The sequence below is a fragment of the Cnephaeus nilssonii genome, assembly GCF_951640355.1.
Source record: "Cnephaeus nilssonii genome assembly, chromosome: 14".
In the NCBI taxonomy this organism is placed as follows: domain Eukaryota; kingdom Metazoa; phylum Chordata; class Mammalia; order Chiroptera; family Vespertilionidae; genus Cnephaeus; species Cnephaeus nilssonii.
Window position 1 is genome coordinate 61612106 of NC_137085.1, and position 25371 is coordinate 61637476.

The following is a 25371-nucleotide window of genomic DNA, read 5'->3' on the forward strand; positions in this document are numbered from 1 at the left end:
CACCTTCCCTTCTCCCGGCTAATGCCCCCCAAATCCTCTCTTGGAATGTTTTTCTCCTTAAACAGGGAGAGCCCGGTGGTGAAAGGCAACGCGCTGTTAGCCTTGAGCAGCCTTGCTGTCGTCGTATCCAAACACGAAGCCAGCCTCTGCTCGGACGGCGAGGGCGTGCTGGAGGTGAGTCAGGGGTGATCTGAACCAGGGGGCTCCGCTGTGTAACAGCTGGAAGGTGAGACGTCCCTGGAAGCCGGCGCGGAATTCACGAGGTTAGAGCCTGTTGGGGGCACCAAGTCCTTCCAGCTGACGGGCCTTTACCCGGGGAGCTCTAGCGCCTCCACGACGCTTTTCTTCGCAGCTTTCTGTTTTGCCTCCTCCCTCCCAGTTAAGTGGTCATTTCAATTTGAAGGGACCAATTTTATGCAGCAGGGGTTGTCTTTTTGTGATGACATCAGTGGTAGCCAGTCTTAGGAGGTTAACTAGGCTGACTGAAAGTGAACAATGCTGTCAAAAAATGATAAATAAGCAGTGTTTACTGACTGGGGAAAAAAATCATACTTTGCATTTTAATTGTAGATGTCAATGGCAAAGTGCCTATTCATTTTTGCAAGGCATTTATTTCTTAATTAAACATGTGGCGAGCTGGTCAGTGTTCATTTCCAATGTACTTTTTCAGATAATTTATATCTGTCAAAATAAAAAGGCACGGGTACATTCTTCCTACAAGCCCTATTATCTAGGAGCCATCAGTATCTGGAGACAACATAGCCAGGGGGTTCAAAACAGCCTTTGAAGTAGGAGAGTCCGTCATTTAAATCCTTATACTTGTACTTACTGGCTCTGTGGTGTGCCATTGCTGACGTCCCTTTTGGGGGCCTATTTCACCATCTATAAGATGGGGATGACGATACTAATCAGGTAGGATTATTGAAGGATTAAATGAATTAATAGACAAAAAGCACAATGCCCGGTTGATACTAACCTCTCAGTAATAGTCCTCATTGGCATTAGCATATACTTCATCACTTCTTGCTGCAAAAAGAGTTTATTCAGTGTTATTCAGCCTCTGTCTGTCCCCACAGAATGTCTTATGGGCCAATTATACTGTTTTTTAATAAGTGCTCAGAGATGCTACACAACTTTCCTGAGGTGACACAGCAATTGGCACTACCAGGATTTGAACCCAGACAGTCTGGCTCCAGAGCCTGTTATTAACTGCTAAGCCAGCCTGTTTTGTTGTACTGTTTTGTTTTGTTTTGTTTTGTTTTGTTTTGTTTCATGGTGGGGTTTTTTGGTTGCAAGCAAAGAAAATGGCTCTCATTTAAAGGAGGAACTAGATAAGGAATCTGGAAGCCAATGGGATTGAAGGCAGAGCTTAAAAATCAGGTTTTGGGAAGAACAGTAACCAAGGCAACCTGGGGAGTCCAGGCACAGGTACTGATGAGCCATCTGAGCAGACCCCCCACTGGGATGGATAATCTAGCCATTTGCTGCCTTTGCATCCCTCACTGAAGATTTAGAGTCCCATGGGTCCCCAGCCTACACTTGGGTAAGGTAGGACAGGTAGCTAGATTGAGCATTTAATCAAGCTTCAAATCATGGAGGAGGGAATTCCCCAAAGGGTGCTATTATCAGTGAATAAGACAGTAGATGCCAGGTGGCAAAATCTACCAATGTGTATTACATGTGAGAAATGGAAACAGATCAAGGGGTTATTGTATGAAGGATAAAATGTAAGAGTAATTACTTACTATATGGAAATTTAACTTTAAACCCAGAATCTTATTTTAATGATGAGAAAGTTGAATTTTTAGAGAGGAAATGTTTCATATCCTTTAAAAAGAGCCATGCAGTTGTGCTTGTAATTTACCCCAGTAATAAGTGGGGGGTGTAGCTCAGAGTTTGAATGCCAGGCCCTCTTATTCTTCTTTATCCCCCCCCCTTTTGTTCTGCACTGTAACACATAATACACAAAACTTTGAGAGGCCACACAACCCAGAGGTGGGGCTTTGCTTTTGTTCTTGATGACCTTGACTTTGGCTATTACTCAGTACACACTCAAGACCTCATTATTTGATTAAAGTTGAAGTTTTCAAACTTCATCTAAGTCTGCATATGACCAATAGCTAAAGAGCTTAAGAAGGCAGTCTTATTTGATTCAAGGAATTAATTCCAAGAGATACTTAACACTGCATTGACCTTTATAGTTTATATGACCTGAATATACCATGTGAGTTAATGAATGCTTTTGACATCCAGGGTCATGAATGATTTTTAAAACCAAGTTCTCTTTCTAATGAGTTGGGTTTTGTTGTTGTTTTGTTTTTTTACAATTCTCTTTCCTTTTCCAAACTGAAAATCAATTATGTTTTTATGACTGATTAGCTAGGAAAATGTGATGTTTCTTGAATGATAAATATATGGTGATGGCAGAAATGCTAGTGATGGTGATCAGAATCGTGTAAGCTGCTTTATTGCCTCCTTTGTGAAATGACAAGTCGTAGAACTGAGAAATTTTGAGCTGCTTTCTCTGCACATCTCTCCCTTGAACCTCCACATTATCCTCAGTGAACCTGGGAGAGCTCTGAGGAGCTCTCGGATATGCTCTGTTTTGCAGCCCCCATCCTCTCACTTCTGCTAAGTCCTGTATAAAAGATCAATATTCCTGGTGGGGCACATGTGAGCATGTGTGCTTGTCAAATACCTGCTCACCTCCTTCAGTCCTGGCAGGTGAAGTTGACTTTTTGACAATAGCATGCCATTCTTTAATACCGAAGGGGGCTATTCCCTGAACCTAGAAATAACGTTCGGGTTTTCTGTTATCGTTTCATGTGTTTGTTCATCTGCAGGTTCAACCGAATTTCCTTTCCATGAAAGACTGGGTTACCATGGTGTTTGACACTCTCCTGGTCATTGTGGATAGCCACTACCAACCCAGAGGACAACTTTTCTGCTCGTTTTATTATGTAAGTCTGAGAGATGAAAAGTGATTAGCAAACTCAAGGGATGACTCTTCTCATCTCAGTTATTCACATGAAACCCGTGATGTCACGTAATGATTCTTAGATGGACATTAGAATCACAATGGGAATCGTAAAAATAATATGTATGTGTGTGTGTGTATATATGTTACATACATATATAATTTAAACAAGAAACACTGATGTGTAGGCCTTACCTCTGACCTACTTGCTCAGGGATAGGCCCTGGGTTTCAGCACTTTGAATTCTGGGCTATTCTAACGTGTAGTCAGAGTCAAGAGCTCCAGTTATAGTAAAATAAACACTGGCTGCAGACGGAGCCCCTGAGTTTCTTGTCATAGTTTTTTTGTTTCCATTTCAGGGTATGGAAGCTTGGGCAGTTCATTTTATCTCTCAGGACCCTTGTTTCGCTGTCTATAAAATGAGGTGATTGAGCAACATTATCAGTACTGATTGGAGCCCTCGCTTCATCCCTTATTAATTCTGTTACCCTTGACCTGACACTTAACCCATCATCTTCTTTTTCTTATCTGTAAAATGAAGTAAAAACTAATGCTCTGCCAACTTTACAAAAAAAAAAAATGTGAGGATGAAATTATATAATTTATGGGAAAATATTTTGAAAATTTTGAAATACTTTCTAAATACAAAGTCGTATTGTTGATCCTAAGCACCTTCTCTTTCTTCACGCTTGTATCCTGAGATCTGAGGCAAAGTGAAAACACACTTTTTTTGTTTGGCTTCCTTTTCCCCTTTATTGGCGGTAGTGAGCGCTTTATTTCTGTATCTGCGTGGAATTGTTTTGGTTCTGCCTTATCACTATCCAGTGCTTAGGGAATTACAGTGATCATGGGGCAATCAGCTGAGCGGCAGAGGATTAGAGTTGATTTGAATAAAAAATATAGCACAGGTCCAGATCGCAAATGTAGCCTCCAACTCCACTGCCTGAGGTCTCCTCTCTGTGCCTCTGCCCTGCCCTGGGGAGGACCTGGTATGTATTCATCTGGGGCTCAGGGTCTGGAAGTAAAGTTTTAACTATACTTGAGGACAAAGCAAGGATAATGCAGAATTAAATTGGAAGGTAGATTTTGCTCACAGCAGTACTTTCTTTGCGATGATTTGTTTTCTGTCGGACGTGTTCTTGTTTCTTAATGATGGATGAATGTTTTCTTAGCTTATGCTGAGGTCTTCGCACTAGCTCCCTGGTTCAGATGTTCAGCAGGACACACAGCGTATAGATTTCTAATACTGCTGCGTAGTTCTCACAAACCAATAGCAATAGCCTCCTTACTAGCTAGGTCAGGGTTGCCTCTGACCTTCATATTTTTGCATTGTTATAGTTTTTCAAAGCCCTGTTTCAAAAGTCACTTTTTTATTTTTATTTTCAGGGACCTAGGGGCTGGGTCATTTTGAGTAGTATTATCGTTACAATAGTGCTGTATTAACGAGAAGAACATCTTAGCACATGCTTGATTTTTATCCTTAAAGTACTAAAGCTTAGAGAGCAAATGAGTAAAGAATTGAAACCTTTTTTCATGTGCTTGGATGACAAGAGACAACACGGCCTTTAGGATGTGTGTGAAAATTCGGAGTGTATAATAGGGAGGAGTGGTCAGCGGACTTCCCACTCGAGACATGCTGATAAGTGTGCGTGATGTCTGGGGGAGCCCTCCAGCGTGAGGTTCTGGGAGAAGCCGTTCGTATTCAGCTGCCCTGTCATGGTGTTGGGGCTGTTACTCATTTCTTTCCCCGTAATTGCATACAGGGAGGCCCATATAGAGCTCTCCATTTCATTTTCAATAGCTGGTTATTGCTTTGTAACCAGAGGCTTTTAGGATTTCAACTTCCTTTTTAATTAAAAGGAATTAGCCCCCTGTAGGAAATAATCCATCTACTGGGAAGCGTTCCCACCAAAGATTTTGGGAGATCTGCCAATAGATCCCTGCGCTAAATTTACACTCGTCCCTCCATGCTAAACGTAAACGGGCCCCACCCCCACCCCTTTCCGGCTCTCCTGGCAAACGCTGGCTTTCTGGACATTTTATAATGCGGCTGGGTGGGTTCTCCAAGCTTGGATAGCTTCCCTTCGGGTTTTTCATTATATACACATGTGGGCTTTCAACCTGAAATTGTTTCAGGCTTTCCAGTGAGGGAATTCACACCCTTTAAAATGAGACACTTAGAATTTGTTTTTCACATTTGAAAGGATATGATCAGTTAGCGGACCGTTTAGCAGCCAGTTGCGTCAGTAGGAGTGAAAATGTGACCCGTACACAAACACAGCAACGATTTTTTGAATTACTCGGCAGGCGTGGGTCGGAGAGAAGCCCGTTATTGTTGCAGAGTGCCTTTGTGATAGGTATGTTTCCTTCATGTTTTAAACAAAAGGCCAACCCCCTGTTTTCTTTCTCTGGCATGTCCTAGAAATCCTATTCCGGGGAAAACACAGCGAGTGCCATCGCCCGCTCTGCGGCCGCCTCGGCTTTGTCTCTGCTCGTGCCAGTTTTCATTATCTCTTGCAAAGAGAAGGTGGAGGAAATCCTGACCATGCTGACTGCCAGGTTACCTGGGAAACCAAGCGCTGATGAGTCTCAAGCCGTGCAAATCCACATGGGCCTCGCTTTGGGGATGTTTCTCTCGCGCTTGTGTGAGGAGAAACTCAGGTACAGTGGGTTAACACTTCTCTTTGTGGTGCCGGGGGAGGATTCACGTGCATGCACACGCACACGCACACGGGTGCTTGATCTGAGCAGTACCTGCTTGCTGAACTTTCTGAGATGGGCACGTCGACCACGTGTTCTGCTTTATGAGTGAATTTGTCTTCCTAAATTCCATCACATAGATATTAGCGTATTTTAAGGGTTGCTCTTATTGAAGTAATTGGTTACTGGAACATCATTTCATGCTTAGACGAAAGCCCTGAATACACCTGTGTAATAGAGGTGAGGAAACGTCTAATCTACGGTGCTATAAAGAAAAGCTGCCTTTTTTCCTGGTTTATAGCTGAACAAGGATTGCTGATCCTTTATTGATATCACTGTAACATGGAAGGAAAGGATCGGGGTGTCCCTTGTGCCTGAGGGTGTGGGGATCCTTGAATCACCTGAGAACTGCATGTACCCAGTGTTAAATGTTGCTTTTATCCTGTGCCCTGGCTACAGTTTTATAATCCTTAAAGAGTCTTAATCTGCGCATATTATACTGTGTAGTTTATTCCGTTTGATTGCTCGTTTTTTGGCCTGCTAGCTTTACCCGTGAATGGAGCTAATAGACTATCAAAGACCCAGGTGGAAAATTCCACTAAATGGGAAAATCTTCCTGTATGTGAATCTAGTTTTGTTGTTCATTTTATATTTTATAGCAAATCTTAGAATTTTATATATATGTTTATTGTAGTGTGGTACAGCATGAATATTTAGATGTCACCGACTTGGAATATAGCCCCATTTTTCAGCAGTGGGAGAGAGGGACAGGCACCCTGTGAGCTGTTAGCTGTTGTTAAACTTTCCTGTCTGTCCAAAGGCAAGAAATGGTGTTGATGTGGAGAAACTAGATGACATGATGCTATACTTAGATTTCAGTTTAAAACCAGTGGTTAAGTTTCCATTTGTAATTTAAAGAGTTTGGTGCAAATACCAATATAGGAAACCTTTATGAAAATTGCCATTGATCTGGGGAAATGCCATATTTCAGATCATCATTTTCAGCTCTTGGAAACATCTGTCAGATGATTGGGAAGAGTTGGCTTCGTCTTTGTGTTCATAAATGAAACGTTTCCAGAATACTCATTTTGCTCTCTTCACCCGTGTTAGTCTATGTAGGCCTGGTCCTGGACATGAACAAAACGCTGCCTTTTGCATGTGGTTGACTGTTAACATATTTTGTGTGTGTGTGTGACAGAGCACAAAGTATGTTTAAAGAGTTAAAACTTGAAAGTGACTTTTCCCTCCTTTGCTACTCTGCAACAAATGGCAGCTCTCCACCACCTGTGTTCCTGCTCTTCCTTCAGGATCTTTTCAAGCAACATGCTTTACGGCTAACAATGAGCCCTGGCAGCTTCATTCCAGGAGACTCATTTCATCCTCCCCTGGCCCTGGCTCCCTTTCTCGTTGGATTTCGATGAGCTGCTGCTGGTTCTAGGGCTTGACAGGCTTGCGTCTGTGGTTCATTTAACCGCACTACCTGGAGAAACCCACGGTGATTCAGCGAACGCGTCACTCTGGTGCCCAGGCTGCCTTCCGCCCTGTCTGCTCGTACTTGACTTTGCACCTGCAGGAACCCCTGGGGCAGGGCCTCAGGAGGCTCTTCCCAGGGCCCAGTGCCCTCCGAGGAGCTGCAGATTTTAATGCGGCTTTAATGATCCTGTTTGATAGCATCCTCCTTTTGGCTGGTGTCTTAGTACTGCAGCCAGTGTAATTGCTCATGGCTCCCACCTTCCTAATTTCTTGGAGCAGAGGAATCCGAAATATATGCCCCTGGTACTAAAACATATTTTGCTAGATAGTGACAATGTCATCAGATAATGACATTTCCGGAGAAAGTTGCCATTTCTCTGTAATGAAGGCAAATGCTTTGAGGGCTATTGACTGACTAGTCGATGTCATTAAAGAAGTGACCCCAAACAGCCCCTCAGGACAAGGTGCTGGTCCCGAGAATGAAAAATCACCTTGTAAAAGAGAATGGTGGCAGTCAGTCCGTTTTTTGGTCAAGCTTATGGACAAGTCACCTGAATTTACATTCAGAATTTATTCAGGAAAGCATATTATTTCAAAGCTTGCTTCCATCATGGCTCCCAGAGGATATAGTACTCAGCATTTGTTTAGCATATTTAAGTATATTTTACTCCAGAGAACAACTATAATAGGACTTACTTAGTTAAAGCTATTAAGTGTGTGTGTGTGTGTGTGTGTGTGTGTGTGTGTGTGTGTGTGTGTGTTCATTGCAAAATCTAATCCTTCACCTCAAGCAAAACCACTGACTGTAGGCCTGGTCTGAGAGGACACGGGAAAGGCTCTCTGCACCGGGTTCCCAGCTGTGTTCCCCCGGCAGGCGGAGGCAGCAGGACCAAACCTGACATGTGGGACCCTGATAATCAAGTGTCGGTGATAAAGCCCACGCTCTGCCTGAAAACACTACCTTTTATGTTTATTTTACTGTACAAGCCATAGTTCTCACCAAGACAGTGACAAAATCGCATCAATTACTACAGAGGAAAATAGAGAGCTGGTGTCCGCACCACCACCCCCCACCACCACCTTTTTAAAAAGTGTAACTAAAGGAATAGAACTTATAACCTCCACAATCGAGACATGAAATCAAAAGTAAGTCTTTGCATGAAAGAGACTGGGAACCATTATTGATAATAGGAGCTTCATGGGTTTATTAAATATTCTGACGACAACCCCTTTAGCACTTAAAAATACCTTGTTTGGAATTCTGACTTTGGTTTTTCTATTTTAGCGATTTAAAATTTGAATAGACAAAATTTGTGACAACATGATGACCTAGGGCAGTGGTCGGCAAACTCATTAGTCAACAGAGCCAAATATCAACAGTACAACGATTGGAATCTCTTTTGAGAGCCAAATTTTTTGAACTTAAACTTCTTCTAACGCCCCTTCTTCAAAATAGACTCGCCCAGGCCATGGCATTTTGTGGAAGAGCCACACTCAAGGGGCCAAAGAGCCGCATATGGCTCGCGAGCCACAGTTTGCCAACCACGGACCTAGGGAGTATTATACTCTAAGTGAAATAAAGAAAGACAAATGCCATATGATTTCACTTCTATGTGGAATCTAAAGAAAATGAACAAACAAATCAGAAAAGGACTGACGGAAGCAGAGAACAAACTGATGATTACTAGAGGGAGTGGGGGGATGGATGAAAATGGTGAAGGGACGTAAGAGCTACAAAATTCCAGCTACAAATAAATGTTATAGGGATGTGTACAGGACAGAGAATATAGTCAATAGTATGGTAATAAGTGTGTATAGTGGAAGATGGTTACTAGACTTATTGTAGTGATCACATATTAAGGTTTATAAATGTAGAATCACTATGGTGTTCATCTGAAACTAATATAATATTCTATGGCAACTCTACTTCAATTATAAAAGAGTTTTAATGAGCTGAGAAAATGCAAAAGTGGCAGTGTTTATTGGTTTGCAAATAATTGCAATGTTCAGAAACCCAATTATTGAATAAATTCTCTGACTCAGTTTCTCTATCTACAAAATAAATATATATGAATCGTCAATAGTATTGATTGTTACTTTTATGTTTTTTTAGAGTAAATGCATTTTCAGTAAAATATTGAGAGCAAAATATTGCATAGTAAGTGTTTTGGACAGTTGAGTGACTTTAAATGACTCATTTTCCCCGTGGCCTTTCCCTAGTGACATTTCTGGCCACCAGATGAACCTTCTGCTGATGAAGTCCTTGGATGCCCTGGAAAACTGCTGCTTTGACCCTCATCTTGAATACAAGTATGTTGAGCCCATGTCCTCTCTAGCAGGTGCTTAGAGATTAGTTTTTTCTCTGCCATAAATTTTCTATTCTATGGTGAAATATTTGTAGGACCCGATCTTGAATCCCTTTGCAAAAGATTCTTAGTAATTACCAAAGATCTATAATTAGAGCGTTCTTGTTCTGAAAGCAGGGTTTCGGCAACAATTTGCTTCAGTACAAAGCAGCACATGTCATTCTGTGGCTGTCGTTAAGTTACTAATACCTTAGCTCTGGCCCGTACATCTCCCATCAAGCATATATTTGGAGGCTTGTGTGCGTGAGTTAATCTTTTTAAAGAAACTTTTTAAATTTGGACTAAAAGAATCTTAGACCCATGGTTTAGATTTCCCTGTGGAATCCAATGGCTGAGGAATAAAAATGGAAACAAATACAGGTTACACCAGGGTTCCCCAGCTCCTCAATGTTTATAGATCCATTTTTGCCCACAGACCTCATGATTTTTGTCCATTAAACTGAATATTTTAAAATTTAATTCATTTTCTCATTGCCATTATGAAAGATAACAAAATGAAAAGGAATAATCAGAAAAGAATACCTCGAAAACCAGCGTTAAACGTACTCATTTAGTGAGACACTTAGTGTTTCCATTAGCCTCTGTGACCTGTGGGGGGAATATGTGGTTTCCTTAGGCTCACTGGAGTATTGACATGTTGAGGACTACAGTGTACCTTTTTGCACTTATGCATGTCTTAGAACCTCAGGTTTGGATCCTCTGGGGTTTGTTATTACTTAGAAACTCAACAGATTATAGGCACTAACTCCCAACTTATGAATTCATTTACTCCTTGCTATTGGCATTTAAATCAGGGTTTGCATTTCTGGCCTTTAGGAACTTACGATCTGAAATTACATTTATACCATCTAGCCTGTTTGTTCAAAGTGACAAAAGAGTAAATGGTAGAAGTAGCTTCACGTATCAAGTACTCATCATGAGTAAACAAAATCAAAATGTTCACGTAGCAGGTTGTCGTGATGGGCCTTCTTTCAGACGCAGGCTAAGGTTGGGCAAGAACCACTGATGCCCACCCAGTTTAATGGAAAGTATAGAGCCATGGAAGGTTGAGAATTTTGAGCCTAAGCTGTGTATTAGTGGTGTTGCCTTTTACAACCAAGGAGTAAGCTGGGATATCTCTCTCTCTCTCTCTCTCTCTCTCTCTCTCTCTCTCTCTCTCTCTCTCTCTCTCTCTCTCTCCTTTCTTCTTTCTGCCTTCCCCCTAAAGGTGTTCGTCATAGCTGGGGGGAAATTTTATGATTAAGATGCTCCAAACTTTCAGCCAGTTGAAACTACCAAGAATGACTTTCAAGTATTATATTCATTACTTTCCAGGAAGTTTGTTTGAAAGTAAGGAGGACCATGGGGAGAGCGGAATTACCCACAGTATGGGTCTTTACACGTGTAAGAACTAAATATGTCTAAGCATATTTAACTTTAAAATGAACTTTTTATCTTAATAAGATTCTTATTTCTTTACTCTTAACCTTCTTCGTTGATTCTTACCTTCTTAACAATTTGTTTGAATTTGATTGAGCAACTGCATTTGGGAGAGGAAGGATGAGCCTACATAGGGGCTGAACCTGCAGAGTCAGGTGGAATAGGGACATCAGAAATTTCCTGTTCATTTAGTAAGATCTGGCTTGTCTTCAGGGCCCCAATTAGAAACTCAGGCCCTTCAGGGAACCCTCTCTTTATCCTCTCAAAACTCCCGTTATTCCTCTAGTTAATGAAGTTTAGTATTTTGTTATGTCTAATGCTTTGTGGGTGGCAGTGCTTAGTATGTTGTTCCCTCTCTGGTTTGAGGTTTAATTAATACTTACTGAGTAGCCACAAATTGTGCGAGGCATTTTCACATCCCTTTCTCATGTAATTAAGCCTTGATTACAACCTAAATGTTGACACTGAATTAGGGATCAGTTGCATTTTGGTTTACTGATGAAGAAAGTGAGTCTCAAATAGGAGCCTGGTTCAAGGTCACACAACGAGCGGCAGAGCTCGGAGAGAAACCCTAGGTTGTCTGACTTCAAAGTCATTTTCCTTTCTCTTGGATAGTACAACATTGAGAACGTTTCAATGGAAAGAAATCTGGAATATTATTCACAATGAAAAAGAATGAAATCTTGCCATTTGCAACAACATGGATGGACCTAGAAGCATTATGCCAAGTGAGATACATCAGACAGAGAGAGAAATACTGTATGACTTTACTTATATATGTGGAATCTAAAAAACAAAACAAATGAATAAACAAAACAGAAACAGACCCATGGCCATATAGAGCTAGCTGATAGTTGCCAAAGGGGATGGGGAAATAAAATAAATAAGTATTTTTTAAAATCAGAAGAAGAAAAAAAAAGAAAGTAGTTTGACCCTTAATGTACAGTGTTTATTCTTTTTCTCTGACATGCGGGTCTTGCTTGCCATTTAAGAAAAAAAAAAAAAAAGTGTCTGACTAGTCTCAGGCCTGAATGCCTGGCTCCTGGCGTAAAGTATCCCTCTGTCGAATGAGATTGCAGACGTCCAGGGCAGTCCTCCCTCCAGTGAAATGGTAGGAGCTTTACCAGGAGGTAGTTAATGGATCCGGGAGCGTGCTACCTCAAGTGATAGAATTCACCCAGAGCAAATTCACCACGCTTCCTGGATTTAATGGACTTGTCCCTGCTGAGAACCAAGCACCTGGGCTGGTCTGTGTTTGTGGTCTCATCACTTATATTTTGCTGCCATCTAGTGGTAATCATTGTGCCATTGCAGTCCTCACAGTCCTGGTCATGCTATCCACCTAAGCATTGGGTAATTACTATTGAGCTTTCACAAATATGATAATATTTGTATAGCACTTTGTAAAGGGCAAAGTGCTATACGAATGTTACCTGTTATTGGGACTAATTATTAGATGGCCTAGTACTTAATCTGCAGGACAGCCTACAGCAAACTGAGGAATTGAAGATTCATCTCTGGGTAATTTTAGAAAATACACAGCCTTATATCTCAGTTGATGTGGCAACACACATATGAGAATTGCATAGCTTTTAAGTCACAAAATTTCTTTTTGGTAGTGCTATTTTAATATACTTGGATAAGACATTCAAATAATTTTAAAACTCAAACTCTCTTTATCATTTGTTAGTATTCTTTTCTTATTTTAACCCTCACACAAGAATGTGTTTTCATTGATTTTTAGAGAGAGAAGAAGGGAGAGAGAGAGATAAATATCAATGTGAGAGAGAAACATCGATCGATTGCCACCCATACATGCCATGGCCATGACCAGGATCAAACCTGCAGCCTATGTATGTGCCCTGACCGGAAATCAAACCCACAGCCTTTTGGTGTTGGGACAACTCTCCAAACAGCCAAGCACCTGGCCAGGGCTGTTAGTATTCTCATACAAGATTCATGTTAGCAATTCCAAAACCTCCATTTTATACCTGATGTAGCTTGTTTTTATTTCATCTGTCTGATTTGGGGAGGGGGGGGTTGTTTGTTGTTGTTGTTTTGTTGTTTGTTAATCCTCGCCTGAGGATATTTTATTCCAGGAAGTAGAAGAGAGGGAGGGAAGGGGAGAGAGATGCCGCTGTGAGAGCTACACATTGAGTAAGTGCCCCCAACCAGGAATTGAACCCAAGACCTTTCGGTGGGCAGGCCAACACTCTAACCACTGAGCAACACCGGCCAGGGCATCTGTCTGAGGCACCAACATTGAACTCCTTTCTGTTTTCAATGAACAGAAAGATGGGAAAGCTACCTCTGCCCATTGTTCTCGGTTTAGAGCTGGCAGACTTCCCAAAGGGAAGCTAGGATGAGGTCAAGTGTAGAAATGCTGAACTATGCAGTTGGTGAATCTTTCAGACTGAGGACCAAAAACAAACACATTAAAATATAGGAGATTTGGAAATGAGAAGGAAACATCAGGAATAAAGGTTTAGAACTACCTTCCTGGTGCATGCTGGAAAAGTGAGAAGCAGCAGAAGGAAACAATTTAGCAGGTCAGTGGGTGCACACACGCTAACATATTTACACTGGCACATGTATACATAGACAGGTTACGCATTCATGTGTCACCACAGTTAAATAATTACCACTGGAGCAATGAATAGAATCGTCATGAATGGGAACCTTGCCTAAGACTAATTATGCCGTGATAATATTTGGGTAAATGTGAACTAAAAGCGGGGTCTCTTTTTTTCTGAGCCTTTGTATCCATGTGCCTGGGGATGGTAAAGGAGGAGCCTCAGTCCAGGGGAGAAGGGTTTTTCTGCACCCAAAATAGCCCCAGAAGCAAGACTTAGGTAGCTGCCTATTTATTGAAAAAGATGAACCCCGCCCTGGCCTGTGTGGCTCAGTGGATAGAGTGTCGGCCTGCGGACCGAAGGGTCCCAGGTTCGATTCCGGTCAAGGGCATGTACCTTGGTTGCGGGCACATCCCCGGTCGGGGGGGGGGGGGGGGGTGTGTGCAGGAGGCAGCTGATGGATGTTTCTCTCTCATCAATGTTTCTAACTCTCTATCCCTCTCCCTTCCTCTCTGTAAAAAAAAATCAATAAAAATATATATATAAATATATATATATATGAAAAAGATGAACCCCAGTACTCAAGTGAGCTTTGGGAAGAATCCTTTTTCCACATGAACCTGATACCCCTTTTTCCTAAATTAGTCCGGCAGGAAATAGAAATCACGTTTTCCTGATTGAACCTTGGATGACATACTCCGTGAATTTTGCAACTCATAAATTTTGCCTCCCACTAAACAAAGGAACCCAGTCTTGGTTTTCTTTTGTTGTTGTTTTCCTTTCGGTAGCTCTCCTCCACTTCAGACGCCCTTGACACTCTGCATTTGCTCAGTTCCTAGTGTTCGATGGGTCTGAGTTGGATGCCTGTCCCCACCCAGCAGGGTGCTGGGTGCACAGACATTGTGGTGAGGAAAAAAACAGAGAAGGCGCCCCCCCCCCCCCCCCCCCCCCCGCATGGCATGGAGCGTGCAGGCTGGCGAATGAGGTGGATGGTAATTAAACAATCCCCCAAATAATCCTCATTCTGATGAGGATTTATAATTAAAATTGTCTGAAGTAAATTAGTACAGGGTGCGATGGGAGAATAGTCAAGAGGTTCCCTGCTGGGCCAGCGAAGGTGTCCCTGAGGAAGTCACATTTGAAATCTTAAGCAGAAGTAGCAATTACATAGTCAAAGAGGGAACAAAAGTCAGAATTTCCTAAGTGTTAATCACATTTTGTCTAGCTATATCTTTGGTATAATTCTACCCAAATTGTATATGCACTGGCAGAGAAAGATAGCCAGGCCCAGCCTGCGTGGCTCTAGTGGCTGAGTGTCGACCTCTGAACCAGAAGGTCACGGTTCGATCCCCAGTCAGGGCACATGCCCAGGTTGCAGGCTCAATACACAGCGTGGGGCGTGCAGGAAGCAGCTGATCAGGGATTCTCACCACTGGTGTTTCTCTCTCTCCCTCTCCCTTCCTCTCTGAAATCAATGGAAATATTTTTTTTAAAAAAAGGATAGCCAGAAAAAACTTCCCTTAGGTTCTAAACGAGGAGAAAGACTTGAATCCGTACTAATGGGAGCCGCCTCTCCTTCAGAAACGTGCTTTGTCCCGACAGCAGGCGGTTCGGGGCTCCATGCCGAGGAGGCTGCTTGGAAGTGGTTGATGCTGGTTGAGCTTGTTAACTTCACGTTAGCGTGTTAGCTGCACCGGCATCTCTGCCGGACTCCTGATGGGTCACCCTGCAGTCGCTGCTTCACAGAGGATCTCCTCATGCCGGGCTGTTAGGCAGTGGAACCTGGAAGCACCCACTTGAGCGATGTTGCCTTCATGGCCTCGCGCAGGGCACCAAGAGGGGCTGGGGTTTGGCGGATGGAACAGAAGGCTGGGAATTTAAAAACAAAACAAAACAACAACAACAACAAAAGCGCCTTCTGGCTGTGCTCCGCTTGACACACTCTGCGTGACCTTGAGCAGACCCCGTACCATCCCCGGCCGGTGGGAGTCTCTTTCCGATGGGGATGCTCCGTTCGCACAGAGGTGTTGGGGGAGATAACGACGTGGAGGTCCTTGAGGCCAGCCCAGGAGATAGACGCTGCGTAGGAGCAAAGTGACACAGGACACGGGCACGGAAATGGGTGGTTGGGGAAGTGCCCGGAGCCCGCTCCGCAGCAGCTGCCCCGGGGGGGGGGGGGGGGGGGGGGGGGAGGCCGGCCAGACCCGGCCAGGGCGGTGGCTGGAACACTCAGCATCCCCTCAATTTGAAAAGCAGCCGTGAAGACAAAACCTTTTCTTACAAAGTAAGAAACGACCTCAAAGCTGCATTATCTTATCCTACTAGTGAGGCGTCCCGGGAAAAGGATTTGTTTCTTTAAACGGGTATGTATTCTTTCGGGAGAACTCGGGCACAAAGAGCCCAGGGTCCCGATTGAATTGTCACTCGGGGTAACTTTTGACAAGCCTGTCATCTGTCCGTTTTCTCCCCTGACCCAGTGGTCCTCCGAGAGATCAGAGGGGCGGCGAGGATTAGGTCATTGTGCGCAGGCGAACACAGTTTCTCTAAGAAAGAAATTCCACTTGCTGGAGTTGACTAGGAGACACGGAGCACGGAGCAGGGCCTGGTAACCGTGCCTGGCTTTGGCCCGTCCTGCCATTAGTCAGACCTCCTCGGCTCAAATCCTTAAACGTAGTCTTTTCTCTCCTGTGCAGTTCATCACAGTGCACACACCGTGGGGGGGGGGGGGGGGGGGGGTACCACAGCTCTTCTCTGGGTGCGGCGATAGCGCTGGCTTGACTGCTGTTTATGCCTCCTCCTCCCCTCACCGTGGAACTTAAGTCCAACCGTTTCATGATTTTACTTGTCTTGTTTTTCTCCCGGGTGCACACCGCACTAGCCTGGGCCACGAGCGCCTGTTTTGTGGTAAAGGGTGCCTTTGAGGAGGGGGGTGTGTGCTTGTGGTGTTTTGCGGGACACGCTTACAGAGCAGGCAGCAGAATCCAGATCCAGCCCTCTCACCCCAGCCTGTGGGGCCCTGTCAACTCCCAGGAAAGGTGAAGAGCGATTTCTGTGGGTTTTAACCCCTCGTCTTTTTGGCTTCCAAGCACGGGCTGCATCCTGGGAGTTGGCCTGGTTCTGTCCCTCATGAGCCACAGCAGCCAGACGGAGTCGCGCGTCCACGTGGCCGCGTCGCTGCGGAAGCTGTCCGCCTACCTCGATGACAGCGGGAGCCAGAGCAGGACCTTCCAGGAGGTAGGAGGCGAGGTTCCAGGCTCCTTCCCTTTCCCGGCTTTTGCTTTCTTGTTGCTGCTGATTTCCTACTTCTCCCATTTGGGTGACCCTGGAATTTAATTCTTCCTCAACCTCCACTGGGGGAAGGAGAGCATCTGAGCGGCAAGCCACCTCTCATAGATCAGAAGGGTTTCAAATTGGGCAGCTGTTTAAATCAGCTTGGACTTCAATGTGGCGTGTGCGATAAGAGCCTGGAGTGAATACAGACTCCCAAGTCAGCACCACCAGCAGGCGCTTTCTAAGAAGCGCTGCGGTTTCTGGAGGGAGGTTAGATGGAGAGTGTGAGAATTAGGCCAAGCCGATGTAACTTGAAAAAAAAAAAAAAAAAAGGCCAGGCAATAGCTTAAGAAACTGCAGATCGAAAAGGCATTTGCTTTTTTAAATGTCAGCCAGCATGAAAATCACTGAAGGGATTCCCTTCACCACCTTAAATGAAGAGCTTTTTCTGTTGTGGCGCAAGAGCATGCGGACGTGCAGTTCATGTGACACCGCCTGAGGGACGGCCGTGGGTGGGCGTCTGTCCTGCCCAGGTGAGGCTGGACCCGTGCTCCTCGCTGGAAGGAGTGGGAGATGACCTCTTGGCCTGGCCACACTCCCCCCATTGGATCAGGCCGGGTCCCCGGCGTAAAGGCCGCTGTGTCCCTGCGCGCCTCCTCCTTTCGGGCGTGGGGCTGGTTGACTGAGTCGGTGAATTTCTGGGCAGCACAGAGGGCTGAAGTTTTGTTCTCAGACATGCCCCACATGGCCATTTTTTTAAAAATATGTTTTATTGATTTTAGAGAGGAAGGGAGAGGGAGAGAGAGATAGAAACATCAATGATGAGAGAGAATCATTGATTGGCTGCCTCCTGCACGCCCCCTATGGAGATCAAGCCCGCTACCCAGGCATGTGCCCTTGACCAGAATCAAACCTGGGACCCCCTCAGTCCACAGGCTGACGCTCTATCCATTGAGCTAGGGCCCCACATTGCTGAGCATGATTCAAAAGGACATGTTTTTTTAAGAAAAGGAGAAAATAAAATTTTGCCACCCAGGAGCACTTTGGCTAATAAAGGAAAGCAAGGTTTTCCTAATTGAGGCATCTGACTGCTTGATGTTTTGATGTATGAGGCCTTGGACACGCGTTTTGTTTTTTTTCTCCCCTCTCATGTTTTATTATCCAGTTTCTACCTTAGAAACCACTTATTCTTTTCCGGCCAAATAAACCAGTGTTAGGAGATGCACATTTCCACTTGGGCTTGAGTATCTTTGTAAGAGAAGGTTTCATCATGAAAATGCAAGATAACGGGGAGGGGGTGATTAATATGATTTGCAAAAATTGAGGCTCAAATAGGTTGTTTGACTTGCCTGACGTTGCTTAGCCAATAAATGATCAATTTGGAATATACACCTGAGTATTCCGTCAAAAACTCCTAGCGTTTTTATTTGTATTCATTTATTCACTCATGTATTCATTTACTTATTAAATTATCCTACAGTGCTAGGAAGTAGGGGGTATTATCTCTATTTTACACAGTTTATCTGACTCTAAAACCCTCAGTCGTGGTCCATTCTGCTCCATTGCCGCTACTGGGAAATCTTAATGTAGCCGCATCTCTATCCCTCTGCTGCTTGGCCTTGGATCAGACCTGTGGCAATCAGTAATGTCCACTGTGATGAAAATCGGCTTCTACCGCTTATGGATGGTGTGTCCTGAATTGGTGAGGGAGCTTTTTGGTTTTGAATGTCGCTCCTGTCACTCGCTAGCTCTGCGTAGTTGAGCCTCAGCGTCCTTATCTATAGAGTAGGAATAATGACGCTCATCTCACAACATTGTTAGGAAATACAGGTGAGGCAGCAAAACAGTGCCCGTCTGTGGGAGGCGTGCTTAAATCCAGTCCTTACTGGGGAGACGTTTGACCCAATATTTGTGTCAACTAAACCTTGTTCTTTCCTTTTCCCTCGTGAAGAAACACTGTCCTGCGGTCTTTTCTTCCAGGTCCTGGCCTACACCCTCAGCTGTGTGTGCACAGCGGCGTTCAGTGCCGGCATCATCGAGGCTGCGGAGGCCGAGGACACTATGAACAAGCTCCGCCTCTTAGTGGAGAGCAGCCAGCAGGTTGGAAGGCGCGCCCTGGTTCCTTCCCTCTGTGGGTCTCAGGCTGCTGCTCAGCCCTGATGTTGACTTACTCTGATTAGGGTAATGGCATATTTTTCATGCCCAGAGCTGAGGAGCTTCTAATTATCCTCTTGTCTCCTAGCTATAGCCAACAAGCACGGGTCTTTTCCTCTCATTTCTTATGTCCTCCTGTAGACTTTTTTTTTTGGTTGGAGAGAGTACATAGCCTTTTCAAAATGAATACATAGAGGGCTCTGATAAAGTCAAACCTTAGCAAATACAAGGCAAATAATATAGACTAAATAGGTATAGGAAAAATTAAATGCCTGTAAATTAAGTTAAATACCGTTAAATGTTCCCTCTAAAATATTGTTCAGCCTTAAAAAGGAAGGAAATCCTATGCTCCAACGGGGATGAATCTTGAGGACATCATGCTAAGTGAAATAGGCAATCACAAAAAGACGCATACTGTGTGATTCTATTTATATGAGGCACCTAGAGTCGTCACATTCATAGAGATAGAAAATAGAAGGGTGGTCGCCAGGGCGAGGGGTGGGGGAATGGGGAGTTCTTGTTTAATGGGTATACAGTTTCAGTTTTGCAAAATAAAAAGAGTTCTGGAGATGGATAGTAGTGATTGGTTACACAGTAACGTGAGTGTACTTAATACCACTGAATTGCATAGTTAAAAATGATTAAGGTGGTAAATTTTATGTTATATGTATTTTACCACAACTTTAAAAATTGAAGGGGGGAAAAAAGCTCTGTCTGATTACACATGCTCTAGAATTTTCTCATTGCTGGTGGTAGTGTTTTGTGTTTTTTTATATATTTTTTTTAAGTTTTCTCTAAGGTCTCAATATTGGCCATAGTGGGTTACTTCAGGATTCACTGGTTTTAAATGTATATTGTTTGGTATTGTTACTACTTTATGATTATTTGCCTGCTCATGTTCAGTAGGGTTTGCAACATCAAAATGTAGAAGTTTACATACTCAGTGCTCATTCTGAGACATTTTCTCTTCTTGTTTGGGAGTTGACAGCTTGCGCGATCTACTTGGGTATTTTCACTCGAACCCCTTCTGAAATGTGGATCATTGAGCCAAGTTGCTCAATAGTGCGGTGTTATTTCCCTCAAATAAACCACTCACTGCAGCTGACGCCCTTGCAATGAGACTGTAGCTTCTGTTACAAACCAAAGTCTAGGGTTTTGTTTGTTTGTTTGTTTTTGAGGTTTATCTCTCTATTATTTATTTATTTGAGATAGTCTAGACTTATTGAGGTTTGATTGACAAAATTGTAATTTACTTTTTTCTTTTTTTTTTCTTTATTGATTAAGGTATTATATATGTGTCTTTATCCTCCCCCCCCCCCACTCCTCCAACCCACCACACACACACATACAAAGTCTAGATTTTTTAAATCTGCCGCTCTCCGATTTTCAGATGCCTAAAGAACTTGTCTGGAGGAGAGGGAGCCCCTGGAAGTGCTTGTGCTGCGCTATGTAAACATTGCTGACCAGGCCGTTCTTCCCTTTGCTTACCCGTTTCTGTTTGTTTGTAACAGACTTCAGGTTTTGCCTTGGCGTTGGGCAACATAGTTCATGGTTTGTCTGTGTGTGGACATGGAAAAGCCGAAGACCTGGGCAGCAAGCTGCTCCCTGCCTGGATCAGGACCGTCCTAGCAGAGGTAGAGGTCACCACCTGCATGGGATCTTAGTTTTGTATAAAGGGAAAAGGCTACTTAATTGGACCATTTATAGATAACTAACTGCTCAGGCATATAGCTTAACAATAAAAGAATGGGCGATTTCAAATGAAAGAGAAACGAGTGCTTTTCAGCCCTTATACATGATACATCCTGTCAACTATGATAGTTGTTGTTGTTTTTTAACTGGTTATTTGAGCAGTGTTTTAATTTTAAACAACATTGTGGTTTTGAAAAATAAAAAACAACAAGAAGCCACTTATGATCTAACAACTTCAGCCTGTAGCTTTATTCAAGTCTGAGGCCATTTTTGGTTCAGTGATACAGGGTATGGTGACCCTACCCATTTAGTACCATTTTGACCATTAATTTTTCTATGATATAATAAGTTTTCTAGAATTAAAACCCAAGGACTATTTCCCTCTTGACATGTTCTTTGTTTTCAGGGCTCTCCCACAATGCTTTGCTTGGCAGCTCTCCATGGCATGGTGGCCTTGGTAGGCTCGGAAGCGGATGTAATGCAGGTAAAAAGAAAGAAAGAAATCTGAATGTGTACCTAGCCACAGCACGAGCAGAATACCTAGCATCTTAGTATGCTAAGGACAGAAGAATATATGCTCATCGTAATGGTTACACTGGGCTTTGCAGTGACTTTAATATATAGAAAATTGTTCTTTTTTAAAAAAAAAAAGGTTTTTTGATTTGAGAGAAAGAGAGAGAGGAAAGGAGAGGGAGAGAGAGAGAAACATCAGTTGGCTGCCCCCTGCACCTCCCTACTGGGGATCGAGCTCAAAACCCGGGCATGTGCCCCAACCGGGAATTGAATTGGTGACCTCTTGGTGCATGGGAGACCACTCAACTAACTTAGCCACACTGACCAGGGCAGAAAATTGTTCTTTGCTGAGAATTCTTTGTAGAAGAGATTTTTTTTGCCCTTATTTTATTTGATTTGTAGGTATTAAATCTAGTCAACTTCATATACTTGCTACAGAGTTCCCTGCCTGAGAAAAGTTAATGAATCATAAGAAATTGCAGAAATCACTTATAAGAAACTCCATTGTACATCTGTAATGTTTAAGTTAGTATCTAAGTACTTTTTTTTTTCACTTTAAAATGTTTTCCAGCCCTGTCGGCATGGCTCAGTGGTTGAGCATTGACCAGAAGGTCACAGTTCAGTTCCCAGTCAGGGCACATGCCCTGGTTGTGGGCTCGATCCCTGGTGTGGGGCGTGCAGGAGGCAGCTGTTCAGTGATTCTCTCTCATCACTGATGTTCCTATCCCTCTCCCTGTCCCTTCCTCTCTGAAATCATATAAAAATATTTTTTAAAAAAATAATAAAATGTTTTCCATAGTGGACACATATATGCGTAAGTTTGTAAGTCATCCTAAGGACCTCCTTTGTTTATACCGTTCAGGATCATTAGGTGGCTGCTGCGTGCCACGCTGAACTGGTGCTAGGAAATCAGAGATAACAGCCTGGGCCCTGCTCTCCAGAAGCCCACTATGGAGTCCGTTTTTGAAAGACAAGGACATAATGATAAATGACTGCGGAGTGTAGAAGATGGTAGCTCATCCACTAGGAATGTCATATACTTTTTCGGGGATGGTGGAGTGAATATTTTTTTTTCCTTTCAGCTGAAGTCAGAAGCCATCCAGAGCTCTCAGTTTCAAGCCAGACTTAATGAAGTCATTAGAGCCTTAACACAGGTGAGAAGAGGGAGTTAAAGCCCTTCAGCGGGAAAACAGATGTCCCCCTTTTTTCTCTTTCATGATACAAACTGTTTTACTTAGAAAATGAGGCAATCTCTGTTACTGATGGTGAGTTTAAGGGCATTTGAAAAATGGTTTGTGGCCCTGCATTTGCTGGGGGAAAAAAACTCCTCTGGAAAAAAAGAAAGCTGGCATTTTGAGTTAAGTTGGCATTAGTTTCCCATAAAAATCAAAACCTGACCTTGCAAGGAGAAAGGGACTGGTGATCAGAGGGCAGGCAGATGTCTGAGTAGCAAGTCGAGCGGCACCAGCTCCCATGTCACTGAGACAAGGATGTGGGTAAATCCCTGTCAGCATTAGCCTTGGCTGAAGAATGAACATAGTTATGTGCTGAGAAATGATTTTATAACTTAATATTTTTATGTTTTTAATGATTATGTTTACTGCATAAAAGTTGGAGGTACAGACAGCACGGAAGAAGCTGAACAGATATCACAGGTGGTCCTCCCAGCCTGAGAGACTGCCCCAGTGTCTGTCACGTTGCTTTTCAGGCATTCTCATTTTGTCTCCTCAGTGTTCTCACTGCACATAGACCTTTGTGTCCTAGTCTTGTCACTTAGTGTAATTTTCTTGTGAAATGTTGGTGATCATAACACCTGAAAAACCTAGTAATTTAAGTTTCAAAAGCAAGCATCAATTTCTGAACAGAAGAAACTGTCTCTTTCCTGTATGAATATGAACATTCTAAAAAAAAATACTTAAACTTAAGTTGCTATAACGTGGGAGAAAAATCTATAATTTAAACTATTTTAAAAATGCTTATGAATGATCAAGTATTAATAGAAAATTATTTAAAGAAGAGAACAAAATAATATCTCCTTCCATTTTTAGAGGTATTTTAAACAAATTATCACCTCTTTTTACCTTTTGGATTTTCTTTTCCCAGTTTTTGATAATATTTTGAGACCTATCTGACTCAGGGATACCTGAGACAAGCACTGCTATGCTCTTCTATCATCAGTTGATTCACTCATTCATTCATTCACTCATTCATCCATTCAGCAACACTTGTTGATCACCTATGTTGACCACCTACTAAATCATCTCAGATTTAGTAGACTAGACAGGTGATATTACACCTTGTCATAGAGCTTCTCGTCACCAGACAAGCCACCACCGCATAAAAGATTCGTGACTTTCTGTGAGTGGCCTTTTATTGAATTGAGTTTGGATCATTTCCCATCACTGAACTGTCACATTTTCATCCACAGGTCATCAGTGTGTCCGGGGTGATTGGTCTTCAGTCCAATGCAATCTGGCTTCTAGGACATCTTCATCTCTCTACTCTGTCCTCAAATCAAAGTAGGACCTCGGGTAAGAGTAGAGCCATAGGACCCTGGAGCTGGAAGGAGAGTGCTGGCCCAGGCTATGTACTCTGTTAAGAGCATTAGTCTCCACAACAACCCTAAGGGTATTACCACCCCTGTGGAAAGGCTTCCTGACCTACCCAGGGTCACAAGGCAGTTAGTGGCGGACACCAGTTTGAACTCAGATCTGTCGGCCTCCAAAGCCCATGCTCTTTTCACTCTTCCTTCCTGCCTCCCTGGGAGAACAATTCAGACATTGAGTCTAACCCTGTATTTTACAGATGAAGAACCTGAGGCTCGGAATTATTATGTAACTTATGTACAGAGCTGATTCAGTGACAAATCCAGAAAAAAAAGAACCAGGTCTCTGAAGCTTGGAACAAAGTTCTTTTTCTTTTACCAGGTGTCATAATCACAGTTTGTATACTACTCATATTCATTAAAAGTCTCTTCCTCTCACAGCCAGCATGGCTCAGTGGTTGAGTATTGACCTATGAACCAGGAGGTCACGGTTCAATTCCCAGTCAGTGCTCATACCCGGGTTGCAGGCTCCATCCCCAGTAGGGGGAATGCAGGAGACAGCCGATCAGTGATTCTCTCTCATCATTGATGTTTCTGTATCTCTCTCTCTCTCTCTCTCTCTCTCTCTCTCTCTCTCTCTCTCTCTCTCTCTCCCCCCTTCATCTCTGAAATCAATAAAAATATTTTTAAAATTAAAAAAAAAAATCTGTTCACATATGGCTGGAGTTCTTCTGGCCCCTGCTTTTGAGAAAATAATGGGGTAAGTGCATTTAAAGTCGTGCATCTCGTTGCCTGGAACTGAAATTCTAGGTCTTAGTATAGCAAGGCTGTTTCTATTTCCAGCTTTTTGATAACAAGCAATAAGGAATATTTGCAATTCCCACATGCTTAATTTATGCTCGTACTCGAAGATTTTCTGGGAGGCATCACTATAATGTACTGGGACCTGTATCTGCTCCTCGCTCTTGATAGAATTTTGACCCACTGGCTCTCTTGGACCCAGGCCAGAGGGGTTTAGGTACCAAAGATTCCTCATTAAAACCTAGTTCCACATATCCCTTGACAGGTAGTGTATGGACAGCATTACCGTGAACACGGGCCCCTGTAATTACTGTCTCCCTCACTTTCAATCACTCCGGAGCTACAGAAATAGGACATTATTCCGCAGCATTCCCAACATAATGAACTTCAGACAGCTGGCAGCTGGCATATTAAAATGGAGAAAAGAAAGCAAACTTAGTCATCGGAGGAAACCCTTGGGAATGCTGGTTTTGAAGGGCAGTGCTCTCACAGGGTCCTGGTACAATAGCATGTTTGCTTTTTTACGTAGGCTTTTTGTTGTTGTTGTTGTTAAGAATAGTTTATTGATTTTTAGAGAAGAAGGGAGAGAAACATCGATGTGACAGCACAACATGGATTGGCTGTCTTCTGCACGCCCCCCACCTCCTACACACCCCCACCAGGGATCAAGCCCACAACCAGGGCATGTGCCTTGACAGGGAATCGAACCAGCAATCCCTTGGTGCATGGGTTGATGCCCAACCAACTGAGCCACCCCAGCCAGGGCTACATAGGTTTTTAAATGTTATGGGCTATATGGTCTGGCCCACATGAACTCAGGTCAGGTCATAGTGAATCATTCTACAACCAGGTTCTTTGGAACCAAATGATTGTATGTCTGGAAAAGTA

The 25371-nt window shown here is 43.3% G+C and overlaps 1 protein-coding gene across 2 annotated transcripts in view; it reads left to right on the top strand.

The window, feature by feature from the left end:
- The window catches only part of FOCAD (focadhesin), a 288209-nt gene that overhangs the window by 219428 nt on the left and 43410 nt on the right, over positions 1 to 25371 (top strand). For both annotated transcript variants that reach the window (XM_079789743.1, XM_079789744.1), the window contains 10 exons: positions 66 to 174; positions 2844 to 2960; positions 5400 to 5638; positions 9371 to 9460; positions 16595 to 16742; positions 18759 to 18878; positions 20444 to 20566; positions 21031 to 21108; positions 22220 to 22291; positions 23566 to 23668. In XM_079789743.1, the coding sequence (XP_079645869.1) occupies positions 66 to 174; positions 2844 to 2960; positions 5400 to 5638; positions 9371 to 9460; positions 16595 to 16742; positions 18759 to 18878; positions 20444 to 20566; positions 21031 to 21108; positions 22220 to 22291; positions 23566 to 23668 (1199 nt within the window). The remainder of the gene's footprint in view (positions 1 to 65; positions 175 to 2843; positions 2961 to 5399; positions 5639 to 9370; positions 9461 to 16594; positions 16743 to 18758; positions 18879 to 20443; positions 20567 to 21030; positions 21109 to 22219; positions 22292 to 23565; positions 23669 to 25371) is intronic.